Below are 27,918 nucleotides of genomic sequence, written 5' to 3' on the forward strand. Positions count from 1 at the left end.
GGGTTTTGATTTTTCATTTGCAGGTTAATAGTCCCAGGATAGATATGACCCTTGCTGAGCTGCAAGAGATGGCATCACGCCAGCAGCAGCAGATTGAGGCTCAGCAGCAAATGCTGGCTACTAAGGTAATGCATTTTGATGTATAGGTTTGCTTGTTAATTGTAGAATGAACTTCTAAGCTGAAAGTCATTACTTGACCTTAAAATAATTAGTGTGTTATAAATGAAAATTTGAATTTTATTTTCTGGGAAAACATTCAACTAAATTACTAAATCATAAGTAAGCCTTAAATCTTTTAGCCAATTTTCTGGAAGAGCTATATTAAAATCTACTTTAATAAAATTCTACCGTTAGATAGATTTCTTTCATCGTCTCTTTTTGCTTAGAGAAGTAAAATCAGTATTTTCTGAATCTTAATATTTAAATAATTGTTCTATTCATTAAGTGTGTGATATTCCTGTAAAGTAATATGCCTATTCATGATTTCTTTCTTGAGGAACAACGCCTGAAGTTTTTAAAGCAGCAAGATCAGCGCCAGCAGCAACAAGCTGCAGAACAGGAAAAACTGAAGAGACTAAAAGAAATTGCTGAGAATCAGGAAGCCAAGTTGAAAAAAGTGAGAGCTCTCAAGGGTCATGTAGAACAGAAAAGACTCAGTAATGGAAAACTAGGTGAGTATTGTGAAATAATTCATATAAGTTCAGTTCAGAGTGAAGTAATTCACAACAATAAAAATATGTAAATATAATGAATACATATAAAATGGAGAAAAGAGCCCTAGAAATTAGCAGATCTGCAAGAAGCTATGCCTCTATTACAGATCAGTTTTGTGGCTGTGGGCACATCATTTAAGTTCTCTAAACCAGAGAGTATTATAAATTTCATTTGCATTTCCTCATCATTGAGTTCCTTACATTGATGAAATCACAGGACTGATCAAAATAAGTATTATGAAAGATACAGGAAGAAATAAAGCTCAATACAAATGCTTATAGCATTATTTTTGGAGTGTGATAAGGTTCCAAAGACCTTGTTTTTTAATCCTTATTCCAAACACTTAATATAAATTTTTGACAAATATAAATAAAACATTTTTATATTTAGAATCTTAGTGTTAGAAGGAACAAATTGTGCTTTTACAATGTTGTTTTTCTGATTTTTTTTTTAAACAGTAATTTCTTAAATTTTGTAATCTTTTGTATCTTCTGGTAAAGCTCTTTTTGGAAAAGACATTTTAACCAAATCTTTTGGTTACTACTTTTTTGGTTGATTGATTATATGCATTAAATATCTTAAGGATTTTACTAATAGTTGTACTTTTGGGGGCAGTATAATAATTTGTTTATCATTATTATCAATTAAATTTATTAACTACTTTTAATATATTTTTATAAATTAAGTTCTATAGAACTTGAACTAAGTTTTTACTGAATAACATTTCTTTCTAATATGGCCAAATATTGCCAGTTGTACAAAAACAATATTATAGGAAGAAAAATAATTCATAGAAACTGATATAAATGAGTGAGTGATTGATTAAATAACATTACTGTGGGGTTTCACAGCTTTTTGGTATCATTTGGTTAGTACATTAATCATTATTATAAATTATGAATTAACCATTATTATAATGATGTCACTGATCAAGACAGCCTTATTTAGAGTATATCTATGGATTTTGTAAAAGATATATGCAGATAATGATGGCACATTTTTACATTTTACTTGTCTTCTCTTTATGATTTGGGAATGTTGATTCTGAAACATTTTTGAAAAACTGTTGCTTTTTTATTAGCAAACTTGTGGAGGCCTAATTTCTTGGGAAGGAATCCATTTTTGTTTTTTGTTTCAATCGTTGCTACTGTTCTCGTTCTCCTTCTAGTGGAGGAAATTGAACAGATGAATAGTTTGTTCCAGCAGAAACAAAGAGAGCTGGTTCTGGCTGTGGCAAAAGTTGAAGAACTCACCAGACAACTGGAGATGCTGAAGAATGGTAGAATTGATGGATACCATGACAACCAGTCAGCAGTAGCTGAGCTTGATCGACTATACAAGGAACTGCAGGTAACTTTTAATTAAAAACAAGTAGAACTACTATTTATATGTAAAAACCACAGTGGCAGAGACATAGAGATTTATAGACTACTGGCAGGAAGTACTGGTTATTTGGTGGTTTCTCCTAAAAAAAAAAAAAAAAAAAAAAAACTCAAAACATAAGCACTCCTTTCAAAAAACAAACGATAGCACCCTATGTGGAAAATTTGCTATATTCCTCATAATCACAGCCTGAAATGGAGCAGGTGTCAGTTAGCTGTCACCTAGAGAATGGGAAATGACAGGATTTGTTTATTCAAGACTAATGTAGTTGTGTTTTGGGGAGTATTTTGTCATCTGAAAGGTTTGTCTTCCTTTCCCTTACTCTTCTCTCTCTTCACTTCACTTTATTCAGTTAAGAAACAAATTGAATCAGGAGCAAAATGCCAAGCTGCAGCAACAGAGGGAGTGTTTGAACAAGCGCAATTCAGAGGTGGCAGTCATGGACAAGCGTGTGAATGAGTTGCGAGACCGTCTGTGGAAGAAGAAGGCAGCACTGCAGCAAAAGGAAAATGGACCAGTAAGGACGGGGGCTTGAGACCCAAGCTAGGAGAGTGAAAAAGACAGCAAGCTCACTGAACTCCCCTCATCACACAGATCCTATTGAAAAGCTCAGCTAAGCTTGGCTGGAAGGAGGGTGGTTTGCTGAGTGGCGCTGCTAATTGTTTAGTGCTGCTTGTAATTCTGATGTTTGTTAGTGCTCCGGTTGAGTCAGTTACAAAGGCGCTTTCATTCTGTTCTGGTTTCTTATTTTTATTGCATAATCAGCATAGAGTTGGAAAGTGAAATTAATTTGTAATTAAGAGTCCTGCAACTTTAATGACCTTTTCTGACCTATGAAAAATGTGATATGGTATTTATCAGTGAAGAAAATATGTTGATGCTTTTGTTCAGATTTCATCTGATGGGAACCTTCCTCAGCAAGTGGTATCAGCTCCAAGTAGAGTGGCAGCAGTCGGTCCCTATATTCAGTCCTCTACTATGCCACGGATTCCCTCACGCCCAGAACTTCTGGTGAAAGCACCCTTTTCGGATGGCTCTTTAACCACGCAGACACCAGACAGTGTGCTCAAAACACAAACTCTACCTAACATGAGAGCTGGGGTCGTCTCACAAACAAAAGGTGGGGAGAATAATTTGTTGTTTATTAAATAAGTTGGATCTTTGACTTAGACTTATTTAGTTTTTAAAAACTCTTCTCATGATATATGCTTACAATGTTTACAGGGTAGGGAGCTGTGATTCTTCTGTTACAGGTGGATAAAAAATGCTATAACCTTATCCTGTGTATTGTAGTTGATAATGGCTTGCTTTCTTTGGTATTTTCAGTGTTTGGCAATTCTTACACTAGATATCATTATCGTGTGGAAAGAAATTCTGGGTTTATCCTTGTTGATAGGAAATATGTCAGTGAGTTTTCAGGGCTATTATATAATACTATGTATCTTTGAATGGAAAGGTATGCTTATAAATCAAGGCTTTTGTGGTAAGAGAATATTGGAAGAAGAAACTTTAATTTAAGCTCTTTTTTACCCAAGACCCTGGAAGTTACAATAGAAATCATAAAAGTCAATGAAGTTTTTCTTATCTCTACACTTGAAAGTTAATGAAGGTAAAATATTTTTCATTATTCTGAAGTCTTTACTAGTTGTGAAGAAATTTTGTCATTTACCTCAGCAGATCTATGGTTTGTCATTTGATCTGTCATAGGAGAAATTATATCAATTTGAATCAAAGAAGACAAAATTACTACTTTTGAAAAGAATGGAATAAAATATCAGTTTATCTATGAAGCATTTGTTTTAGTAATATGAATGCAGTCTCTTGAGTTCTTTTTCAAATTGTGCTTTTGACATGGTATTATTTTTCTAAAATACCAAAACCTAGAAGGAAATTTCTTCAAGCCATTTTAGAAGGACAAAGATGAAAATAGACATTTTATAATGAAACATTAATTAGATTATTTAACTTTTGTCCCAACTTTTTTGAAGCAGAAAAAGGTTTTCATTCCATAACATTTATTGATGTTTCCTTATGGAATGGAAAAGTTATGTATTCTGAATTTTTCAGAATAGACATTTAATTTTAAAATGCTAGATTATATATACAAATAATAATTAACTTTGACCCAGAACTGTTATATTTAGTATAATCAATTTATATATGTTATACTGTAAATAATAGGAAATTTATATGCGCAAATAGTTGATATATTAAATTTTGTTTGTATTTTAATTATGAAATTGAAAGGTAAGAAGCCTTTATATTTTTAGAAATTCCAGTTTGTAAAATGGTCCTTTAAAAAGCATTAAAAAAAAAAAAAAACGTTCAAAATGTTGAGGTATTAATCAAATCTTTTCTATAATTCTAGGCTCTAAAGTCCATCAAGCTGGCCATGACTGGAATCATTCAAACACAGATCTTTTTCCTCTTCAGGGCTCAGCCTCTTTGCCTAAAAACTCGGTGAACTCTGCTGAGCAAGGTAAGATCCAGTCCTGAACATGTCTTTTATATTTTGATCATCTTGAATTTGCCAGACTATGTGTGGAGGGAGGGTGAAGGTTGGGGGTGGAAAGCGTGTGTGTGTATATGTGTGATGGGTATGTATTGTGTGTGTTTGTTAATAGTCTCAAGTGTATTTAAAATAGCGAGAGTGTAACCTGTAAATTTTTTCTAAGTCCCTCTCATTTATTGGTTGAATTTGGATAATGCTTCTTTTGTTAGTGTTGATTTCAGTATATCAGATTAACTTAAAAAAAGCATGTAGGAAAAAAGATCCTTTCACCAAGATGTTAAATAGAAATTATTATATTGTATATGGTTGAAAATACTTCATATAATGGTAACTAGGATTCTTTTCCTTTCTTATTCAGTTGATGATGGGGAGATACCATTGAGGGAGAAAGAGAAGAAAGTGCGTCCCTTTTCAATGTTTGACACAGTAGACCAAGCTGCTGCTCCACCTCCCTTTGGTATGCTAAGGAAAAATCAGAGCAGTGAAGACATTTTACGTGATGCTCAGGTACTTCTCGTCTCTTAAGTGATGATAGCAATACTAAATCTTGAGTTTGTATTGCAACTTTCTCTCAGTGAATACACATCTTTAAATGTTTGTAGGAAACTAGAGTGTGTAACATTGTGCACCAGTTACAAGTGATGTGAAAGTGGAAGATGAGGGAAATAAAACATAAAGAAGGTACTTCTCAGTTGAGACACTTATTCTGAATCATTTAGAGAAGATCCTGGGAATAAAGACTTTGACCATTGTTGGCAATCTCATGATATTGGGTCTTCTAACAAAGTCTTAGGTGTTATTTTCCCATGAATAAATAGAATATTGAAAAATGATTTGACTATATGACAGTTATCTTTCTTCCTGGAACTCTCCTCTATTTTAGGACTACTTAGTCACGTGTTCTAAAACTTTCTTTTTCTAATGTTCCTAGATGATAGATTCTTTGTTTCTGATAAAAGAAAATAACTATGTTGATATGTTATAGTAAAGTTTGCAATATCACATTCCATTCATTCTCTTGAACTTTACAACCTTCTTTGAATAGATACAATAGATTTTATTTCCATTTTATAGCTGAGGAAAACCTGAAGCTCAGAGTGGTTAGTTTTCCTTCCTGATATCTGCCTTGTTTTTCTGGTAGTTTTGAGTTCCTACGCTCCAGTAATTTAGATCTAAGGGTTTGTCAAACCCATGGTCCTATGTTGTTTACTTCTGCATGTTGTGTGCCTGTTCTACTTCACTGAGCAGCCTTTTAATTTTTTCAACTAGCACAAAATAGTTTTGATGATGATTACTGCTCTATTGTGTAGTATGTTTGAGATCTAATACTGGTGAACTTTTTTCCTTCTCACTTTAATTCTTTACTCCTCTTGAGATTTTTGACCTTTTGATCCTCCAGATTAATTTGTTATTTTTCTAAGTCTGGAAAGTAATCATTTAGTAATTGATTGATATGACACTGAATAAGTAATTTTATTTAGATTATATTATTATTTTTATTATATTGACTCATGTTACTCATGGACATAAAATATTTATTTATTTGTCTGTATTTCTTTAGATAATGTTTTGTAATTCTAGTCATATAGTTTTTGTGTATATTAAAAGAATTTCTCTATCCTTGCTGGGAAGATAAGAAATGCTGATGATTTATGCGGATGTATTTTATGTTTTGCTACATTGCTGAAGTCACAAATTGTTTAAATTAATTTTTAATTGATTTTCTGGAGTTTTCTGAGTACACCATGGTATCATCTGCAAAATGTGATGGTTTCATTTCTTTTTATCTGTGCTTCTCCTTCATCCCCCAATTTATTTTTCTTTTCTTACTGCTATAGCTAGCATTTCTAGCACTAAATTAAATAGTAATAGTGAAATGGATGTTTTTGCCTTATTCTTGATCTTAAAGGAATGGCCTAGGTTATCCCTATATTATCAGTACAGTTTCTGTACTTGGAATTATTTTTTGAATATTTTTAAAAATTTGCTTCTAGATCTGGGTGGGTTTTTTGTTTTTGTTTCTTTTTTTTGGAGAGAACATTCATTTATGACTTGTTCTATTTCTTGTTAAAGGTAGTCTTTTAAAAAGTCTTCTTTTTCTTTTAATTTGGGGGGGTTTGAAGGTTTTTGGAATAAATATTCATTTTTATTTGTTAGTTTTTTTAAATCATAGCTACAATATTTTCTAGTAATAGCCTTTTATTTCTTAATTTGTTGTGAATTCTCCTTTTTAAATTTTTGATCCTGGTAAATTGGCTTCCTCTTTAAAAAAAAAAAAAAGCCAAATTAGAAATGGTTTATCTATTGTTGTTTTTTAAAAATCCAACTCCTAATTTTATTCATAAATTAATTCATGGACTTTAAACTTTCAATCTTATTGATCTCTTTGATTTCAAGAATTTCTAATTAGTTGAAGTTTCTTTGTTGTTTTGTTTTAAATTTGTATGCCTAATTTGTTGATTTGTATTCTTTTGTTGATAAAAATAATTAGAATATACATTTTCCCCTTAAGACTGCTTTGGCTACATCACAGAAATTTTGGTTTTTAAAAATTTTTGTGATCTTAATTATCTATCATCTTTATTATTTGTTTTTGATCCACCAGTTCTTTAGAATATATAGTTCTGTAGTCTTCATTGAATTTTTAATCTTTTCTTCATTAGCCTTATCTGAAATAAATTTTTAAAATTTTGTGATCAGTAGAGAATGTGTTTCTGGGTTTTGTTTTGTTTTTTTTTAATTTGGTTGTAATTTTTTTATGTCCTAATAAATACATGGTCAGTTTTTGTAAAGGTGCCATGCACTGATGATATATTTCTTTCTCTTCCAGGAATCTGTTATATCTTATTTCTCTTAAATACTTAATTTCTTAATTTCTTTCTAGCTTATTTTTTGGTTAGATTTGTTTAACTCTGAAAGGGGATACATTGGGGTCTTCCTAGTATTATAGTTTTTTTTTTAAATTTCTCCCCTAAGTTGCTTAGATTTTTCTTTTAATATTTAGATGCTATGCCATTTTTGCATATATATTGAGTATTGAGATTAATTTTTTGTCTACAATAGACCTTGCCACAAATGTAGTTTTTCCTATTTATCTTAATTTTTATTGTTGTATTTTTATTGTTGCCTTTTCTGACATCATGATTGGTCTTCTGAAGCCTTTTTTACTTCAGTTGAAACAAAATAAGTTTTGCTTCTTATTTTAACTATGAATTTTGATGCTGTTTTTATTAAATAATGTATTATTGAATTTTGATTTCTAATCTATTCTCTACCCTCTTCCATTTTGTGGATGAAGTCATCCCATTCCCATTAATGGGTATGTTTATTAATTGTATATTTCACTTTATTTTATCTTCTCTGCTGTGTCCTGTCTTTACTTAGAAGAAGGGATGAAATAATAGTATACTTAGCACCAATACTCCAACTTAAGAAATTGGAACGTAGCTATGTTTTCTTTTTTCTTTTTTTTTTTAATTTAATAGCCTTTTATTTACAGGTTATATGCATGGGTAACTTTACAGCATTAACAATTGCCAAACCTCTTGTTCCAATTTTTCACCTCTTACCCCCCATCCCCTCCCCCAGATGGCAGGATGACCAGTAGATGTTAAATATATTAAAATATAAATTAGATACACAATAAGTATACATGACCAAACTGTTATTTTGCTGTACAAAAAAAAAATCAGACTCTGAAATATTGTACAATTAGCTTGTGAAGGAAATCAAAAATGCAGGTGGGCATAAATATAGGGATTGGGAATTCAATGTAATGGTTTTTAGTCATCTCCCAGAGTTCTTTCTCTGGGCGTAGCTGGTTCAGTTCATTACTGCTCCATTGGAAATGATTTGGTTGATCTCATTGCTGAGGATGGCCAGGTCCATCAGAACTGGTCATCATATAGTATTGTTGTTGAAGTATATGGTCCTGTATAGCTATATTTTCACTTTATTATCCAGTTCCTTATAGTCTGGTTGCTTTTATTTCATTTCTTGAAATATGATATCCATGCCCCTTTTTTGTATGGCTTTTGGATAGTACAGTGATTATTAAAATACCTCTCCTTAATTTGTTTTCCACTCAACTGATTTTGATAGGAGATCCCTCATTTTTTTTTTTTCCCGTTTTTTTTTTTTTCCTAGTCTTGGCTTTATTTTGATATTTCTTATTGCTCAATGGAATAATTAAATTCTTTTTGGTCTATTAAACTTGTCATGATGCCTGTTACTTGAGTAGAGTGTTGTGTTTCTTGTATCAAGCTGTAATTCTCTTTCTAAATTTTTCCTCCATAGCTTTCATTTTTTCCCTCTTTTGTTGTCATTTAAAAAAAAAATAATAAAATTCTCTCTTTCATCTAGGAATTCTAGTTGAACTTGTACCCAAACTGTGCATTTTTCTTTGAGATTTTGTTGGGCATCCCTGACATCAAATAATTTTTTATCTTTTTTGCTTATTTATTCTTACAGACTTGCATCCCAGATTGGGACTTTGTGTTAGGGCTAAGCTCTATATCCTTTTAGCAGACCACTTGTGACCTTGCATTGTTTTGGCCTGCCGATTCTTTGAGGATTCTTTGAGAATCACAATAATATGGTTTCAGCCAGGTAATTGAATAGTTTCATTAGGCCCTAAATAGATGGATCAGGAAAATGATCACGTCATCATGATCACATCAGTGATGTAGGATTTCTAGATTACAGGCTTCAGTTTGACTCTAGGTATCATAGCTGCATATGCATCTGTGAGAGGTAGTCAGGCAGACAATAATAGGCTCCAGACCCTGTTAGCTATCTGGACAACTAAGAAGGTTGAAAAGCAGCTTATTTGGCATCATTTTAGGTCCAGATTTGAGTCCATCATCTGTTTTTGGACAATTCAACATTCTTGTCTTCACTAAGTACTTTAAGGGCTGAGTCCATGTTTTGTGGTCCTTTGGAAATTCACTGCTGTCCATTTTGAGTCTAATGTTCATACATAATATTCCTTGGTGATTCCATCTTTGAAAATGAGGTTTTTCATTTGGGTATTTAAGATTACCTTCTGGGTTTTTGAAGGGAGTGGTGAAATGCAAGGGGAAGGTGATTAAGAAAGAAAAAAATATGAATTTTTAATATGTGATTTAATTACTTTTCAGAAATAAAATTGATCTCAGTAGTACTCTTTTCTTCCTCTATCTAAAAGTCAAGTTGTGTGTGCCTCTTAGCAATAGTGGGATAACTTTTTTTATTAGTAGCATCTAAAGCTGTATTTTCAGTGGCTTACTTTTATTTCCTATGTTTTGTGTACCATTTACTTTATTTTGTATATTTGAAAGTAATTGTAAAACATCATATAAATGAAAAGTATTTTAAATTAATAAGTTATTGTTCAATGAGAGTAATTGTCTCCTATAGTATTAGATTATCTAGGAATTTCTTGTTATATATAGCACAAAGCTGATTTAGTAGTTCTTTACTTTACCTAGCTTTCTTTTGTTTTGTAGACTGCCAGTAAAAGTGTGGCAAAAGTCCCTCCACCCGTCCCATCAAAACCAAAACAGATTAATTTGCCTTCGTTTGGACAAACCAATCCACCAGGATCAGATGGTAAGCCTGATGGAAATCTTCAGAAGGGACCATCAAGTGTTATGTCTTGGGGAAACAAACAGAAATTAGTAGAACAACAACTCCATTCAAGAGTCGCCTTGCCTCCCAGTGTACCTATAGCTGGCCAGGATCAAGCCAAGCAGGATAGTCCACCTGCTGCAGCAGTTCGGCCTTTTACCCCACAGCCTCCCAAAGAAACATCTCTTCCACCCTTCCGGAAACCACAGATTGTTGCAGCAAGCTCCATCTATTCCATGTATACTCAGCAACAGGCTCCTGGAAAGAATTTTCCACAGGCTGTGCAGAGTGCTGTGACGAAGACACATACACGAGGCACTCATTTTTCAAGTGGTAAGATTCTAGAACATTTCTGTTGGAAGAGAGTGTATTCACATTTCTTATGGTCTCATTTTCTTCAGTGACTTGTGATTTGTAGATTATATTAATGATTTTCTTAATTGTTGATTCCTATCCTAAGCTGGGACAGCATTTCACCAACTCATCTTGTGTTAGAGTTCAAAGATGTTAGGGAAGAGTGTACTCTAATCCTTCTTTAGTTGCTTGCTTCTTAGGCGAAGGGTGTATATTTTATAATACTCTTTTATATGTCTAAAGTATTTCTAATGAGGAAGGAAGGTTAAACAGTTAAATCTTTAAATTAAACACTTAAATAGCAGCACCCAAAGTCTGAAATAAATTAGTGTCTGTAAAAGATTTTGAGTTCCAAAACTTGTTTTCTCCCTTCCTTCCTTATATTCCTCTTCCCCAAAAAAGCAAGCAATCCAATATAGGTTATTGTATAATGAGAATCTTTTTTCCTCAAGATTTGGACAGTGTTGAGAGTAATAACATAATAATTTGGGGAAAAGCAATTCTACTTTTGGTATATGTTCTTGGGGCTCATGAAAATTTTGTGAGCCAAAATTTAATCTTAGCAGTATGAAAGAATGCTGCTTTCTGCTTTTATGGGCTGCATACAAGATAAAAGTGGGAGTCTTGCCTAGTCATTGTTTGGTGTACTTTCAAGAACTATTTATTGAAGAGGATGATGTAAAGTCAAGATAGCTTTTTACTTCAGTGAATTCATTAGTCAAATCATAAGACTAGACTAGACTTTAATCACTTTAATGTATTATATAGCTACTTCCAGCTAATTTGTCAGATATTGGATCTTTTTTTGTATTGTTAGTTAATATTAACAAGGCCTTTTCTTTTCTAATTAGTATATGGCAAGCCTGTGATTGCTAGTGCCCAAAACCAGCAACAGACAGAAAATATCTATTCCAGTAATCAGGGAAAACCTGGCTGTCCAGAACTGGAAACAGAACCTATATCTTCAGCCCAGGAGAATCATGAAAATGAACGAATTCCTCGCCCACTCAGTCCAACAAAATTACTCCCCTTCCTGTCTAACCCTTACCGAAATCAGAGTGATGCTGACTTAGAAGCCTTACGGAAGAAACTATCAAATGCACCAAGGCCACTAAAAAAACGGAGTTCAATTACAGAGCCAGAGGGTCCAAATGGGCCAAACATTCAGAAACTCTTGTATCAGAGGACCACTCTGGCTGCCATGGAAACTATTTCTACCCCATCATACTCCTCCAAGCCAACTATTGTGGCTGCCAGTCCCGAAAGTCCAGCTGAAATACAGAATCCATATCTAAGTGCAGAACCAGAGAAAGAAGTAGTTTCCCTCTCCCCTGAAACAGTTTCCGTGGAGGAATTAGAAAGTGCCATTACTGAAGAAAATGAAATATCGGTGCCTTCTCCTGGTCTTGATTGTGTACCTGAGGGAATATCAGATACCAATAGTCTTACTCAAACTCATGTAGAAGAACCGAATTTAGAGGTATCCATCCCGCTCGAAGTATATTTGGAGGAATATCCACCGTATCCACCCCCACCATACCCATCTGGAGAACCAGAAGGATTAGGAGAGGATTCTTTCAGCATGCGCCCTCCTGAAATAACTGGGCAGTTTTCTTTGCCTCCTGTAAGTAATTTGAAACCTACTATTTTTTTACAACTTAAAAAAGAAAAATCGGGTCTTATTCTATTTATAAGTGGTTGATAGAAGAAAATCCATTATTCTAACTAACATGCAAAGATGTATAGTTTAAAAGTTTGTGAAATGTATTTACTATTTAGAGATACTAATGTTATTATAGAATTTAAAATTTTAACATTTTTGATGATTTTTATACCTACTCATTGCTCAAATATGGGGAAACAAGAAAGGGAACTTAAGCTACATTAAGCTGAAACCAGTCCATACTCAGGCTTATGTGAAGCAGTACTTGGGTCCATTTTTGATTCACTAAAGTAAAATGATAGTAACAAGAGATTTTCTAATTAGTATGTGGCAAGCATGTGATCATTAGTGTCTAAAATCAACAATAGTAAAAAAACTATTCTAGTAGTTAGGAAAATCCTGATGGCCCAAGGGGAAAACAAAAAACTAAATGTCATTGGGTAAAAGTTTTTTTTTCCCCCTTTTAAAGATTATAGTGTGCTTTGCTTAGTAAACAATCATTGAAATTTTTCTTTCTTATTCTCAACAAATTGAGTGGAAACTACATGGTTGTCTACTTATGACATATAATTCCTGGGAAAATGTTTATTATTGTAACACAGTTATCAGATTGTCTATTTGAGAATTACAAGTAATATATCTGTAGCCTTAAATCTTTTATACCTATCATACTACGGAAAAACAATTTCTAGCCATTGCATGTTATATGAAATGTATATTATATTGCCATTAAATATTTTTTCCTTGGTAACTTTCTCCCTGAAGCAATACACAAGAAATGTGTGTAGGAACCAGTAATTGTAGTTGATGAATTATTATGAGGATAAATTGGTCAATAAACATTTATTTATTAAGTGCCTTCTGTGTGTCCATCACTGGTGCTAGATGCTGAGGATGTAAAGACAAAAAAAAAACACTTCATATTTCATGGAGCAGGAAGTTAAAGAAAAAGGATTGTTGCTCTCAATTTGTAGGATTTTGTTGTTGGAAAAGACTTATTTAAAAAATAGCAAGCTTAAAACTAGTTTAGTCGATGTATATATTTTCCCTTTTTTAGAAATGTGGTAGAATTTGTTCTTTTTATCTTTGTTTATAATTATAAATCCTTTTCATACTGAGTAGTAGTCCACTGAGAGAACTGGAGCTCTGAAGCAGAGGTATCCAAGAAGATCCAGCCAGATTCCTTGTAATTGGGAAATGTTTTAACAAAATAAATAAAAATACAATACAACACAGATAATGTAAATTCATGGCTTTCTAAGTCATTATGTCACTGAGCAGAGACTATTTTGAATAAAATGCCACTTTTTTACATTTACTATTACAAGTTTATCTTTAGTATTTTACCTATTAAGAAACTTGCTCAGTATTCCAGCCCAATTTAAAAAAAAACATAGAAGTTATCTAAGTCAAGTAGATAATTTACTCATCTGCTTCAATTATGGCTAATTTTTGATGCTTCACATAAAATCAACTCTCTGCCACATCAAATTACACATCTGGGTTATTATTATGTATTAATTTTAAATAAAGGCTAGCAGTTATTATCTTTATGCAAAGATGCATAGTTTAAAATTTTGTGAAATGGATTTACTATTTAGAGATATTAATGGTTATACAATTTAAAATTTTAACATTATAAATTGTGTTTTCAGTAGTTGTTGTACCAGTTATATCCATAATTCATTTAGAATTTGTTCCTGATGTTTAATCTCTACTTTTCAGGACAAGCTGTTACTCTTTATGGTTTCTTTTTTTTCTTGCAGGGCAAAAGGACAAACTTGAGAAAAATTGGCTCAGAGAGAATTGGTCATGGAATGAGAGTGAAATTCAATCCCCTTGCTTTACTTTTAGATTCATCTTTGGAAGGAGAATTTGACCTCGTGCAGAGAATTATTTATGAAGTATGTTTACTGTTGGCAAATTGCTTTTAGACATGACTTTTTATTTTGCTGTTAAATTCAGATCGGAAAATTGCTAATTAAAAAGTAATATTCTTAAATTGTTTTAGGTTGGGATGGAGCTCTTGGGAAGTACCCAAATTAGGGTTAATATGGAACTTCAAAAATTGATGTCAGTTCTTTGACATATAGAAATTGTACATTGCCATGGGGTCCTCTAAAGCTCTTTTTGTATCTTGTGGAATAATATCAACACTACTGAAATAACATGTGATTTTTTTTTTTTTTAATGAAGCTATCTAATTAGATATAGTTTCTGCCCTCTAAGAGTGATGTCTAGAATATTTTTATTTGCTTTTTATTTGCTCTTTCCTGTATTATACAACTTCTAACCTAGAAATTTATTTGATGGAAAATGAAGAGGAAGGAAAAACAAAAAAGATTTTTAAGTAGCTACTGTAGGAAAAAATGGCCTTTCCATTCATTTTTGATTTTTTTGTATTGTGCCATCACTTGATATGGTGGTTTTCTTAATTGTGTAATTAATTTTGGTATAGTAAATCTTTTAGTTCTGCTGTATTTCAATTATGTTCTAAGAAGACAACCTTGAAAATATTTTTTCTTGCCAATTAATAGTGTTGTGCCACATGGCACAAAATTTGGATGATTTCTTATCCCTCTTTTTGTTTTATAGGTTGATGATCCTAGTCTACCTAATGATGAAGGCATTACAGCCCTTCATAATGCTGTTTGTGCAGGTCATACAGAAATTGTGAAATTCTTGGTGCAGTTTGGTGTGAATGTAAATGCTGCAGATAGTGATGGATGGTAAGGATTGCTTTTGCCCTCTTGAGATACTATTCAGATGAAGTAGTCTTGAGTCAGAAAATCAGTTATTCATTGTTAATCATGCAATTACTGTGTGTGCAAGGTTATTTATCAGGGTATTACGAGAAATGTACAGACTGCCTTCATAATATTTACATCCTAATTGTTGTAGCTATGTGAAAGTTTGAACAATAATAGAAATAGTGAAGACAATATGTAAGAGGTCATAGAGTAGTATATAATTATCAAATAATTGGTTTAGATCTGTCATGAATTCAGGGAAAAAAGGGAATTACTCATAATCTGATGAATTATTAGGAGACCTATTGTGAATGAATAGAACTATGCTAAGAACAATGAAATATACAGCAGTTTTCTATTTGGTTCATCTTGTAATTTATGTCCAACTATTTTCCACAGTTTTTTTTGTATGATTTTAAAGCAAGGAGTTATGCCTGCTTTTTGAGATACTGCTTAATGAGAACTAAAAAATAGTAAAATTTCTGAAGTGAAAGCATTTAGTTGCTTTCCCTCTCTCTGGCTCACTAAAGTGACAGGAACTTGGGGATTATTGTTCTAATAGTTTATAGAATATAATACAAAAATAAAAAAAAATGGCAAAAAGATGATTATCAGTCAAGAAATTTAGTGTCTTTCTGACCCAGTTAATTGTCAGTTAACTAGTCAGCAAGCGTATATTAAGTGTTTGCTATGTGTTGGGCACTATACTAATCACTGTGGATCCAAAGAAAGGAAAATAATCTCTGCCCTTAAGAAGGGTACAATCTAATGGGATATACCACAAAGAAATAACTATTCACATATGAGATCTACATGGGGCATTCTGAAGGTAACCTCAGAAGTGTACATTAAAATTAAGGGGGATTGGGAAGGCTTCTTGCTGAATGTGAGAGACTTGAAGGGAAGTGAAGAGGCAGAGAAGAAAATGAAGATCATTACAGGCATGGGGACAGCCACTGAAAATCTGCTTGATGACCTCATTAACTGTGACATAGGATGCTGCTTGATCATGAAGTCAGAAATTCTATGGATGTTCAAATAGAGTCTCTTGTACAGCTAAAATTATAATGTATTAAAAACACTCATTTCCCATTTAATAGTTTGAGTAGTCTAAAATTAAGGAGACACAAGGAAAAGTCAAAACCACAGGGTGAAACTTCATCTAAATATTTAATCTTGGAGAGCCAGAGAAATTTCTTATATATAACTACCATGTTAAGGTCTTCTGGATTTGGATATAAGAGATATGGAATAAGATATATGTTATGCATCTCCCCCTTTTCCCCCAACTGCTTTTACAACCATGTGTTTTCTGCCTTCTGTATTGTTCGTGGATCATTTTAGAACCTTGCTTAAATTGCATAAACAATATTCTTGAGATGTTTCTAGGAGATCTCTTAAAGAGATGTTATCAGTCCATCCAGCAAGGGGATCCAATCTAATAGAGTAACCATTTAAATAAGCATTGGCTATCATTCAAATAAAATAACTTGATTTTTTCTATTTAGAACTCTTTAATAATTCATGGATGATGTTTTTCTTTTTAATTGGTTAAAAATAGGATTTCACATGGGCAATTCAGTGACTAAATCCCCACTATCTAATCTGGGCTTGTGATTACATCAATTTAGGGGATTTTTGGTGAATAAACTTTTTACTAATGCTGACAGCCATTCTTTTGCAACTTAGATTCTTAGGAAGGGGCATATATATACTAAGAGGCTTGGTATCTTGGACAGAGTCACATGTTAATACATCAGATGTGGGAGGCTGAACCTAGGCGTTGCTTGACTCCAAAATGGGCCACCATTTTGTGGTGTATTATTGTGCTATATTACTTCTCATTTCCAGAATTGGGAAGGGACCATTTCCCTGTTGAATAAATTGTATTTTTGAACCCATTTCTATATGTGTGAATTCTTCCAACTCTTTTGTTGATGTGGTTCAAATGTCAGCTGTTAACTCTGATTCCCTTCTCCTTATTTGTATAGATATGTACTTATCCCCCTGGATTATGTGAGATAATTTCCCCCAACCTTTCTTTCCCTTATCCTTAGTGTATTCCTCTTCAATCTTTCCATTCCTCTCTTAAGATCAAGACATAACAGAACCACTCCTAGGGTAATTAGACTTCCTTTATGAGCTATGATGATGCTAGGATTCAGAGAACACTTGTATCATCTCCTCATATTGGAATATAATATAATTCATCCATCTTTAGTGCTTTATCATTGTTTGTTTACTTTTTTTCCCCCCTTAATTCCTGTGTTAGAATTGTAAAATTTCTTTGCAGTTTGTCTTTTCATCAGGAGTGCTTGGAAGTTCTTTATTTCATTAAGTTCCATTTCCCCCCCTGTAATTATATTCAGTTTTGCTGAGTAAATTCTTGGAATGTGAGCCCATTTCCTTTGCCTTCTGAAATATCATATTACAAGTTCTTCATTCCTTTAGAAGGCTGGATTTATCTCATATGATCCTAACTATGGCTTCTCAGTACTTAAATTCTTTTTTTTTTTTTTTTAATTTTCTTTTTCTTTGACCTAAAAGCTCTGGATTTTGGTTATACTGTTCCTGGGAATTTTCATTTTGGGGTTTCTTTCAGAGAATGATTGGTGTGATAGATTTTTTTGTTTCTATTTCACACTCTGCTTCTCCAGATCTGTTGTTTTTCTTATAAGATGTTTTGCATTCTGTTTTATTTTTTCATTCTTTATATTTCATTTTATTATTTTTTGGCCTCTTATAATTTTACTGGCTTCCCCTTTCCCAATTCTGATTTTCAAAGAATTACTTTCTTCTTTAAGATTCTGGTTACTCTGTATCTTCTTTTCTAGTTGGTTAACTTTTTTTTTTTTTCATAATCTTCTTATTTTTCTTGGATGAAGTTATTTTTATTTTCATTTTTTTCTCATTTTCATTCTATTTTTGAAATCTTTTTTGAGTTCTTCTGTAAATTCTTTCTGGGAAAGAAAGAGTAGGGTAGAAAAGGCTTTTTTTTTAAAACTTCATTGTCCTCTGAAGATGAACCCTAGTTTACCCTGTATCCATAGTAAGTTTCTATGATTGCATTCTTTCTTTTTTGAAAAAATGAGAACTGTTAGTGTAAGCATCGCTAATCCTGGAATGGGGGTGGGGGATGGTACCTCTAGCTTCATTTCAGCTCTGCCCTCTGACCTAGAACCTTAAACCAAAAACTCTACTCTCCTGCAAGTCTTCTGCCCCACAGCAAGAGGGGAGCCCAAGAGCTAGCTGGGGTCTGTTTCTGAGGAGCTAGCCTGGAGCTGTTTATGATTTCATATGAGTTAATTTCCGGGGTTCTAACCCCAGAAGGAGAACCTCTGTTCTGCCTCAAATTCTATTTGTTTTTCACTGATCTGTGTTCACTGTGAGGCACAACTTTGTTCTGTTTGTGGGAGAAATCTGGAAAGCGTGCAATTTTCTGACCGCCTCCACCATTTTCCCAGAATCCTCCCTTTGCCCTCTGCTTCTAAGAGATCTGAGCAGTTTTAAGATTTCTCGAATAATGATGTCTGTCTAGGCTTTTTTTGGTCGTGGCATTCAGATAATCGATTGATTCTCCTTAGTTTTTTTTTTTTTTTTTTTTGGTTTGTTTTTTGTCAATTGTTTTTGCTGATACCTTACATTTTCTTCTACTTTTTTGGGGTATGTGTGTGTGATATTTTTATTTTATTTTAGTCTTCTTGTCTCATGGAGCTGTTTCTTTTTGGTCTATTTTATTTTCATAGTACTTGTTGCTTGGATAAGGTCTTATGCCAACTTTTAATTCCTTTTCTAAATCTTCCATATTTTTTGATTTTCTTTACAATTTTTTCTTTTCTCATATGCTCTCTTTGTAAAAACATGTTAAACTTATCTCTTCTTGTATATAATTCTCAGTGAGTTTGTGCCCAACATGTGTTTTTCTTTGAGTATTTGTAGTTATTTTGGAGTGATTCACTTTTGGGTTTGTGTTTTGAATGTCCCCACATCCATAATAACTCTTTGTTTTTTGTTTGTTGTTTTGCTAGGCAATTAGGGTTAAGTGACTTGTCCATGGTCTCACAGCTAGGAAGTGGTAAGTGCCCGAGTTGGATTTGAACTCGTGTCCTCCTGACTCCAGGAACAGTGCTCTCTCCATTGTACCATCTAGCTGTCCCTCATAACAGCTTTTTATGGTGGGATTCTTTTTGTTGTTTGCTCATCCTTTCAGCCTGTTTCTGGATTTTAGACTTGATGTTAGAACTGGGCTCTGCTATACTTCTGGAAGGAAGATCTGAGGAGGGCCTTTTGTGGCTTTTTTGGAATATTGAATGTTGTATTTCATGATCTCATGGACAGACTGGGATCTTTCTGGGTTCCCAAAGTTGTTTTATCCAGAGCAGAATGTGACCTGATTTTGTATTTGAGCAACTGACATATTCTATCTTTGTCAGCTCTCTGGGAAGTTCTTTTAGTTCAGAGTGAGAGAATTGTAGTTTCCTTTTTGATTGCAGTTCCTACTCAATTATTCCTCAGTAGGCTTTAGACTTGACTAGAAGCTGAAGTTAAGATCCTGTTCTTTTCCTGGTGCCACACTGCGGCTTCTGGCTGATGACCTTGCTCCTTTGTTCTCATGCTGCCCAGTGCTTCTTCCTGGAATGTGCTATCCCAAAATGAGGGTTACTTTCTCATCTGCCCTAAATCTGTGGCCCACACCTGAAGAGTGAGTCACAAAGCTGCCAGTTGTTACTTGACTCCATCTTGGTCCTTGAATATAGGTCTGGGATGTCCTTTTGCTCTACTATGCAGCCTCTCTCTAGGCACTAGAGTGCTTCATGCCCAGCAGTATTGTAACTGCTTTCGCTGGTACCCCAAACTTCTTCTTTAAGGTAATTTTTTATGTATTTGGTATATTGTAGATACCTTTACCTGTTGTCTCCTCCATTAGAATGTAAACTCCTTGAGGACAGTGAGTATTTTTGCTTTCTTTACGTTTCAAGGCTGTGTTTCATTGGTGGACATAAAGCATTCCTGCTGGTAACTAAGGTGCTTTTGGGAAAGACCACTGAAATAGAAGATAGATTTAAATAAAGTTGCTTCTACAAATGTGTTCGTAAAACAGCTTTCCTTGAAATCTGCAAAAGCACTTTTAATTTGCATGTTAATTTCTTCTTTCTCATAGGACTCCGTTACACTGTGCTGCCTCCTGTAATAATGTTCAAGTGTGTAAATTTCTGGTAGAATCGGGAGCTGCTGTGTTTGCTATGACCTACAGCGACATGCAGACTGCTGCAGATAAATGTGAGGAAATGGAAGAAGGCTATACTCAGTGCTCGCAGTTTCTGTACGGTATGTATTCATTTACTTATCGGATTTATTGGTTTCAACCTGAATTTCTATTTTCCCTGGTCATTTGGATAACGAACAAGGGTTTTCAATGCTGAAAATGTCTGATAAATAATATAATCTAAGTTTTTCCCCCAAGCTTAAATTGACTTTTCCCATCCTATAGCAATAATTTCCCTATTCCCAGCTTTAAGGATACTGGAAATAGTGCATTGGGAGCCTGGAGTCCTGGATTTTCATTTTGCCTCTTATTAATGTGTGACCTGTCAATCTGGTACTCCTTATCTTTAAAATAAAGATGAATTAGATAATCTTTGCAATCTCTTCTGCTTTTTGTCTTGGTGTGCTTAGCACCTAACAGATCAATTTTCACATTTCATTTGTCTTTCCTAAAATCCTACTCTCTTAATATGATGTGGAAATGTGACTCTGGTTTCTCTAGGACTGTTCTGACAAGTTCTATTAAAGTGGAAAAACTTATGTTGAAGTTTTAATCAAAGAGGGACTGTGATCTGTTTTGCTAGATAAGAGTACCTACACCAGCAAAAATCATGAGTTTTTGAGTCATGGCTCTTGAAGTCATTGAACTAACACTTGAGAACTTAGATACATTTTAGTTTTATCAATGTGAGTTTTCCTCCAATGATTCTTAGTACTCAGGCACTATGCTAAAGTTATACAGAGGCAGATCACTGATCTGTCCAGATCGTATCCCAGCTTTTTTTTTTTTTTAAACACTGTGAGAGTCTTGTCCTTTCTTCCCATAAATGTCCTTATTACAACTATTTTTGTGCTGGAAGGCCTTCCTGACCATCATTGGTTACCGATTCAGTACTCAGTGTGTGTCTGTCTGTCATCCTTCACTTTCACCATATGGCCAGCCTATTTAGTGTTCTCTTTGTATGTTTCCTTGATTCTTATGTGCAATTCATGTTGCATCATATTTATATTCAAGTGTTCTCTTCCATTGTTCCTTTGTGATATTTATTCTAAAGAGATTGTTTTGCTCCATGATTTGTCACTATGTGCTGTTACTGGAAGAATCTTGGTGCCAAAAAAAATAGTTTTTTTTTTATTTCAGGAAGCTTCTTAGAATTGAAAGCTCTACACAATTTTCCAAATGCAAAATAAACTACTCTCTGCCTCCTATTAACTTCTGAGCCTAGTACTTCTGCTGTAAGATGTACTTTGTAATCTTTGTAAGATTAAGTGTACTTAAGTACACTTAAAATCTACATTTAAGATTACATTTTAATTTTAAAAAGGAGGGGGGAAAAACAAAGTGATGCAGTGGAAAGACAGACACTGAACACTTACTAGGTGTGACTCTAGGTAAGTCACATAAACCCAATTGCCTCACTCCTACCTCTGCCCCCCCCCCAAAAAAAAAAAAAAAACCAAGAAAAAAAGAAATATCATGGACGGAGGTGTTAGAGGACAGATGTGGTAGTTTCATTCTCTTAAATGAGAATCTGCTATTCCAGGATTGTCTGTGAGACCTTTCTAGGTTGGGAGAATCTGCTCTTGTTGTCTTTGAGTAACTCAGGGTTACTTTCACATCACAGTGGGGTGGGTGTCACTCAGATTTTTAGTAGATCATTGAAATAATAATAGTATTTTTAAGTAACTGAAATTGAGCATCAAAAGGTAGTCATTGTAAAATCGTGAATATAATATCTTTAGATAAAAAGCAACTGAAAAATATAAACATATACATACAAATTCTTTAGGCTAAAGTTATTGCACATTTAGCTAGACAAAATTAACTCAAATATTTTCAGACTAAATGCAGCTTTTTAAGCTAAATTCACATACTGAATCCTAGTTTTGCTTTTAAAAGGACAAAACTTTTTCTTATTACAATGTATTAGTACTTCTCTTTTTTTAAAATAGATTTTTTCCCTTGATGACTCAGAGTCATTATTATGAATAATAGCTCATTACTATATTAAACAGTGCCCTTAAGACTTAATGAGATCTATAAAGCCATTTGCTTCTATATAAAGTGATGCCAAGGTACTATTTTTTGATTTCTTAACTACTTTGTATAGTTTTTGTATCTTTCTGTACTGTGAGCTGTTACTTTATTAGGATTGTTAATATGTTAGCTTCTAGTAACCCCCTTCTAATTTGTTATTTCTCATCGGCTGTGGGTAGATTATCCTCATGCTGTTAAATTAAGTGATGCCTAAAGAGGCTTTCCTTATGAGTAAAAATGCATATTTACCACATCTTGGATTCATCTTGCTAATATGCCATCATTATCATCATCATTTGTATATGTCAGCTCACTACTATATTTTGGTTTACCTTTTTATCCATCCCAGCAATTAGCATAAGTGCTTCATATTTAGTAGTAGTTGCTTAAATGTTTGATGATTTATCTGCTTTTAGTGGGTAGAGAGTGGTCTTGGTATAAGTTCTAAAATGAGTGAAATTCTGGGGATAAGGAATCATTGTGGGACCTGGGAGTTAAAGAAGTGTGGAGGAAGAACATGAACTAAGCCTAGGTATTCATTCTATAAGTTTGTATTCATTATTATTCACAAGGTTACAGGTTTTGTGTAAAAAGATTTTGGTTAAAAAAACAATGTTAGTATCTGGGTGCTATTATCATTCCCATTTTACAGGTAAAGAAACAAGCTGACTGGTTAAATGGTTTACCCAGGCTCATACAGCTAATAAGTGTTTAAGGCAAGATTTGAACTGTGTCCCTGACTTCAAGTCCAGAACTCTATGCTACCCAGTTGTCATAAAAACAACAACAAAAAAATAAGAATCCCAACCCCCCCCCACCTTGTCAAATTATTCATCACCGTTGATGACCACATGTGGGAACATTATTACCATATCAGATACCACTCTGTTGAATAAACAAGGCAAGGAAAGCACTTCACATAAAAACAAATTCCTGAATTATGATAATAAGAGGGAACTGTTTATATGAAGTAATTCAAGTTTAAATTATTCTTTGTGGCATGTCTTTGGCCAAGCTCAAAGTCATTCTTCTTAGGTTGAATGCTTTCCCAGAGTAGGCAGTTGCCATCTTAAATTCAATGCCAGCATATTGAAGGATGACCTAAGACCACCAGGAAAGATAATAGAACTGGGCTGGATACATAACAGTGCCCCATTCATCTATGTACTGACTTGTTTTCCTTCTTTCTGCTGTCCCTTTCGCCTAACTCTTCCTCTCTTACTCCCTCACAATTGTGAGTACAACTCTGGATGAAACTGAAGGCACAGAGCCAGCTGAATCCATGTGTCTGTAATCCAACTTCTGTCCTAGTTGATTTGATACAGATCTTTTTTGTTGCCAGGGACTATGAGAGAGTGTAAAGAAAACCTGGTATTACGTAATTACTTTATTGAGCCTAAATAGTGGTGGCTAAAAGCTGTGGGAGATTGACTCGTTGTGTATATTTAGTCTACAACTGCTGATACCTTAGGCATAGTTCATTATTTATATAGCCCATCCTTTTGAAATATTCTTTAAGATCTGGTCCATTGTTAGTCCTTTCTGCTACTGGCAACTTTTTTGGGGGGTGGGGTGGGGACAGGGGAGAAGGAAAGAATTGTTGAACTCTGGTCCATAGCATATAGCAGTACTAAATTTCTTGATTATTTTGCACCATAGCTAGGACAATAGGATCATAGGTTTAGAACTTAAGAGGCCACTTCAGAGACCGTCATTCACTATCTAGGAAACCAGAGTTCTTGTGTAGGAGTCATAGAACCTAGGAATTGTCGGATTTTCATGGCTCCAAGTCCAGTGTTCTATCCACTGTGCCAAGTTGTTTGACAATGATAGGATTCCCTCTGATTTCCCTCCAAAGTCAATGAGAATGATACTTGTGTAACTGAATTGAGTTTGTAATAAATTTGGTTTTCACATGTTTCAGATTATAAAAGCAAAGTTATGATTCATAATTTGGATACAGAAGCATATTTTTCAGAAATTTACTTCAGTTCCTTGTAAGGTGGAAACAGAGCTCAAGGCGTTCTCTTCAACATAATAAAACTTCCAGAATGAAGCTTTCCTCCTCAGAACAGTGATTTGATAAATCTTTTTATTTGTAGGATTATTTTTTAATTTAGTCTAATTATACTATACTTGTAAATGTGATTCTCGCACTTTGGTCTTTTTGCTCAAATGAGAAGGTTTGAAATTCATTCCTTTCCATTCCCCACATTGAGAGAAACCTAAGCCCTCCAAGAAAGTGGATTGGCAAAGTCTTCTATTTGTAAAGAATAATCTTGAATTTCCGATTTCCTTGTTGTCTAGAAACACTTTTAAACAAAATGTCTTACTATGGTTTATTTAGAATAGGGAATAGTAAACATCTTGTTAATAGTTCAGTGTTCATTTCAGCTGAAGACTTACTATGTTTGAAATAGGGAATGTTTCCTTGACTTTTGAAGATGAAGAAGTGAAAAATAATAGTTTACTCTGAATTATTCAGAACCTTATTATTTAGATTGTAGATATTTAGATTCTTCTCTTCAGCTCACATTTTCTCTTTAGTCTTCTAACACATTGCTTGTTAGCCCTGTATCTTGAAAGGTAGAAGGCAAAAGAAAAAATATAAAACAAATGTCCTTTGGATGTTAAATTGATGAGCTAGAAAATGTGCTCGGAATCAGAGGCACAGAGTTTGAATCCCAGCTTTTTTCCTTTATCCCTATGTGACTAAAAGAATAAAGCAATGATTTTTAAGTGTTGACTCTGGATACAACCTAGAATTAATACAACACTTTAATATTTGCAAACCACTTTACAGAGATCCTCACAATACCCATGTGGGGTAAGTGTCATTATAGACTGTATTTTACCGAGGAAGAAACAGACTGAAGGAAATAAAGTAATTTGCCTAAGGTCATATGGCTGGAGAGGATTTGAAACAATATTTGAACTGAAATCCTCCCATCTCCATGTCTAGAACTCTTATCTATTGTTTTACTTAGCTGAATCTAGGTGTAAAACATTGGACTGAGAATAAAGGTAGAAAATAATAGCCCCTGTTCCCAAGGAGCTTGAATTCTAATAAGGGGAGACCACATATAGAGGAAATATCTGGCCATGAGTCAATTAGAAAATACCGATCCATAGGGTACAATGGTAAGACAGATGGTATGAAAATTGTCTTACCCCCATGCAAATTGGCCTGGTATTTCCTTTCAAAGTCATGAAACTGTCTGTGAGATTTGATTGGCTCAGGGGGCAAAAGCCTGGACTTTTGACCTTACCTGGTTACCTGAATACAAAACCATATGAAGTTCTTCCAGCTCTCAAATGTATGGCTGGCAGACCACCATAGGCAACTGTGAGGTTGGGGAGCCATTCACAACTGAATCACCTTACTGGATCTTTGATGCACATCCTTATTAAATATCTTTGCTTTATTCAATATTTTGTGGTTAAATACATCTTTTGTTAAGTGTTGATTGATCTGTGAGTATCTAACTTTTAATCATAACTTGTAGCTGTCCCTAAAATAACTACAGTGTTTTAGTCCTTCTGTTTAGCCACCTAATTTTGACTCCAGTTTAACACTGTATTAAACTGTTAAACACTATGAATTTAACTTATGAGTTATAGAATTAGATTGGGACAGCCTTTTGGCTCTAAAAATACTAGTTGGGGCAAAGAATATTTAGAAGCATGGACAATAACTTTTAAGAGATATTTGTATTGTATGGTATTCAGCAAAAGTTCTCTGATGATACTTTTATTTTTGTTAACTTTTTTGAGAAGTTTTTCCTTCATTGCAGAAGAAGAAAAAATCATTAAATTATTGTTGAAGAATAATAACATCCAGCCCATACCTTATCTCTGTCCTTTGGATATTATGTAACAAAATAGTCCCAAGAATTGAATTGTGTAAATTTAAGCTATGGCTATTCTTTTCACTTCTGCATCTCAGTGACATTTTTTGTTTTTGTTTCTAGGAGTTCAGGAGAAAATGGGCATAATGAATAAAGGTGTCATTTATGCGTTATGGGATTATGAACCTCAAAATGATGATGAACTGTTCATGAAGGAAGGAGACTGTATGACAATCATCCGAAGGGAAGATGAAGATGAAATTGAGTGGTGGTGGGCGCGGCTTAATGACAAGGAAGGATACGTGCCTCGAAATTTGCTAGGGGTAAGTTACTTCTTTTTTAAAGAATGTTTCTCAATAAGGCTTTGGAGAGAAGAGACCTTGAAAAAAATGCAGGATAACAATATGCTCCCATAATTCCCCTTGAGGCTAAGCTATTTGTAGCTATGGAAAAAAGTGAAATATGTAGTCTACGTGGGAATTGAGTCAATGACTTTGACCTTATTAACATGTGCTCTTAATTCCCCAAGTATGCATTATAGACAGCATTTCCTTAGGCTTATGAGCCTTATAAAGGGAATAAAGGCAATGGAGCTTAAAAACAAATAATAGAAGGAGGCTGAACGTAAGAAATCAAAGAAGGGTCTTTTTCTTTTTTTGGAGTAGAACTCTGATTTCCTTATTGTAAGGGGCTCCTCTGGAAGTATTCCTCCTACCAGTACAGATTCTCAGTCTGGGCTCTGCAGTGTGAGGTTTTAAAGAGCCTTGGCAAACTTCACTGAGAGATTAAGGGACCTGCCTGGGGAGTACTCTGCCCAACTTTGTACAAGGTGACCCTGGAACCCAGTTCTTCCTGACTGCTGTGCCACAGAAATGAGCACATGGAAATTATAATGATTTTGTAGTGTTAATGAACCTGCTGACCATAAGTGACAGATTTGTTTAGCAGGATTTTTAAGGAGGAGGAAAGGTCAGTGTGGAAGGGGAGGGAGTGTTGGGAGAGTGCATTCAGGTGAAAAAAATTATATGTTTGAAGGTACAAACATGTCCATTTTAAGTATTTGTGGACTATTTTAGGTCTGTGTTTTGCAAAAAAAAAAAAAAAAAAAAAAAAAAAACACACACAAAGATTTGGTAGATGAGGTTACAGAATACAGATCAATGATTCAGTGATGGTTTCCAAAAGTAATGCCTGAGATAACTAATTCTTGTTAGAATACTACATGTAGTTTTGATTATGAAAGGAAACTAGCCATGGGGAAGTAAGGCAGAAGGAGCTCAAGTGGCTTCCCAAGGTTATACAGCTAGCTCATGTCAGACATGAGATTTAAATTCAAGTCTTCCTGACTTGAGACCCTGTGCTTCTATGCACTATGGCAGTGAGGCAGTAGGGATGTCCAGATAGTTATTATAGTCTAGTTATAAGGTGATTAGGGCATTAAACAGGGTTGTGCTTGTTGAAATGGCAAGATAAGACCTGTATTTAAAATTTTAGGACTTACTAATGGACTACATATCAGCAATAAGGAAAAGGGCAATTGAAGTGATGCTCTAATTTAGAAGATTTTTTTTGACTGGAATTCATCCTTTTCCTTCATCATTTATCTATCAAGTGTGTTAATGCCTTGCTTAGTGTCTAACAAAACTTGCAATTAAAACTAGACTGTTTCTTGTGGGTTATGTATCAAAATAAACTTTTACTTTACTGTAAAGTTAGTAATAAAAGGCTATATGTGCTTTTTCTCACACTAATCTTGTGAGGTTATATCTCCATTTTATATGCAG

General features: G+C 34.0%; 1 protein-coding gene across 2 annotated transcripts in view; it reads left to right on the forward strand.

Moving 5' to 3' along the window:
- Positions 1-27,918, forward strand: part of TP53BP2 (tumor protein p53 binding protein 2) — a 75,255-nt gene that overhangs the window by 45,656 nt on the left and 1,681 nt on the right. For both annotated transcript variants that reach the window (XM_031967065.1, XM_031967064.1), the window contains exons 5-17: positions 24-125; positions 497-671; positions 1,883-2,064; positions 2,450-2,614; positions 2,989-3,217; positions 4,466-4,576; positions 4,968-5,116; positions 10,096-10,549; positions 11,422-12,194; positions 14,000-14,137; positions 14,829-14,962; positions 20,145-20,311; positions 26,258-26,457. In XM_031967065.1, coding sequence (XP_031822925.1) covers positions 24-125; positions 497-671; positions 1,883-2,064; positions 2,450-2,614; positions 2,989-3,217; positions 4,466-4,576; positions 4,968-5,116; positions 10,096-10,549; positions 11,422-12,194; positions 14,000-14,137; positions 14,829-14,962; positions 20,145-20,311; positions 26,258-26,457 — 2,979 coding nt within the window. The remainder of the gene's footprint in view (positions 1-23; positions 126-496; positions 672-1,882; positions 2,065-2,449; positions 2,615-2,988; positions 3,218-4,465; positions 4,577-4,967; positions 5,117-10,095; positions 10,550-11,421; positions 12,195-13,999; positions 14,138-14,828; positions 14,963-20,144; positions 20,312-26,257; positions 26,458-27,918) is intronic.

This window comes from Sarcophilus harrisii, chromosome 4 (assembly GCF_902635505.1).
Source record: "Sarcophilus harrisii chromosome 4, mSarHar1.11, whole genome shotgun sequence".
Classification (NCBI taxonomy): Eukaryota; Metazoa; Chordata; class Mammalia; order Dasyuromorphia; family Dasyuridae; genus Sarcophilus; species Sarcophilus harrisii.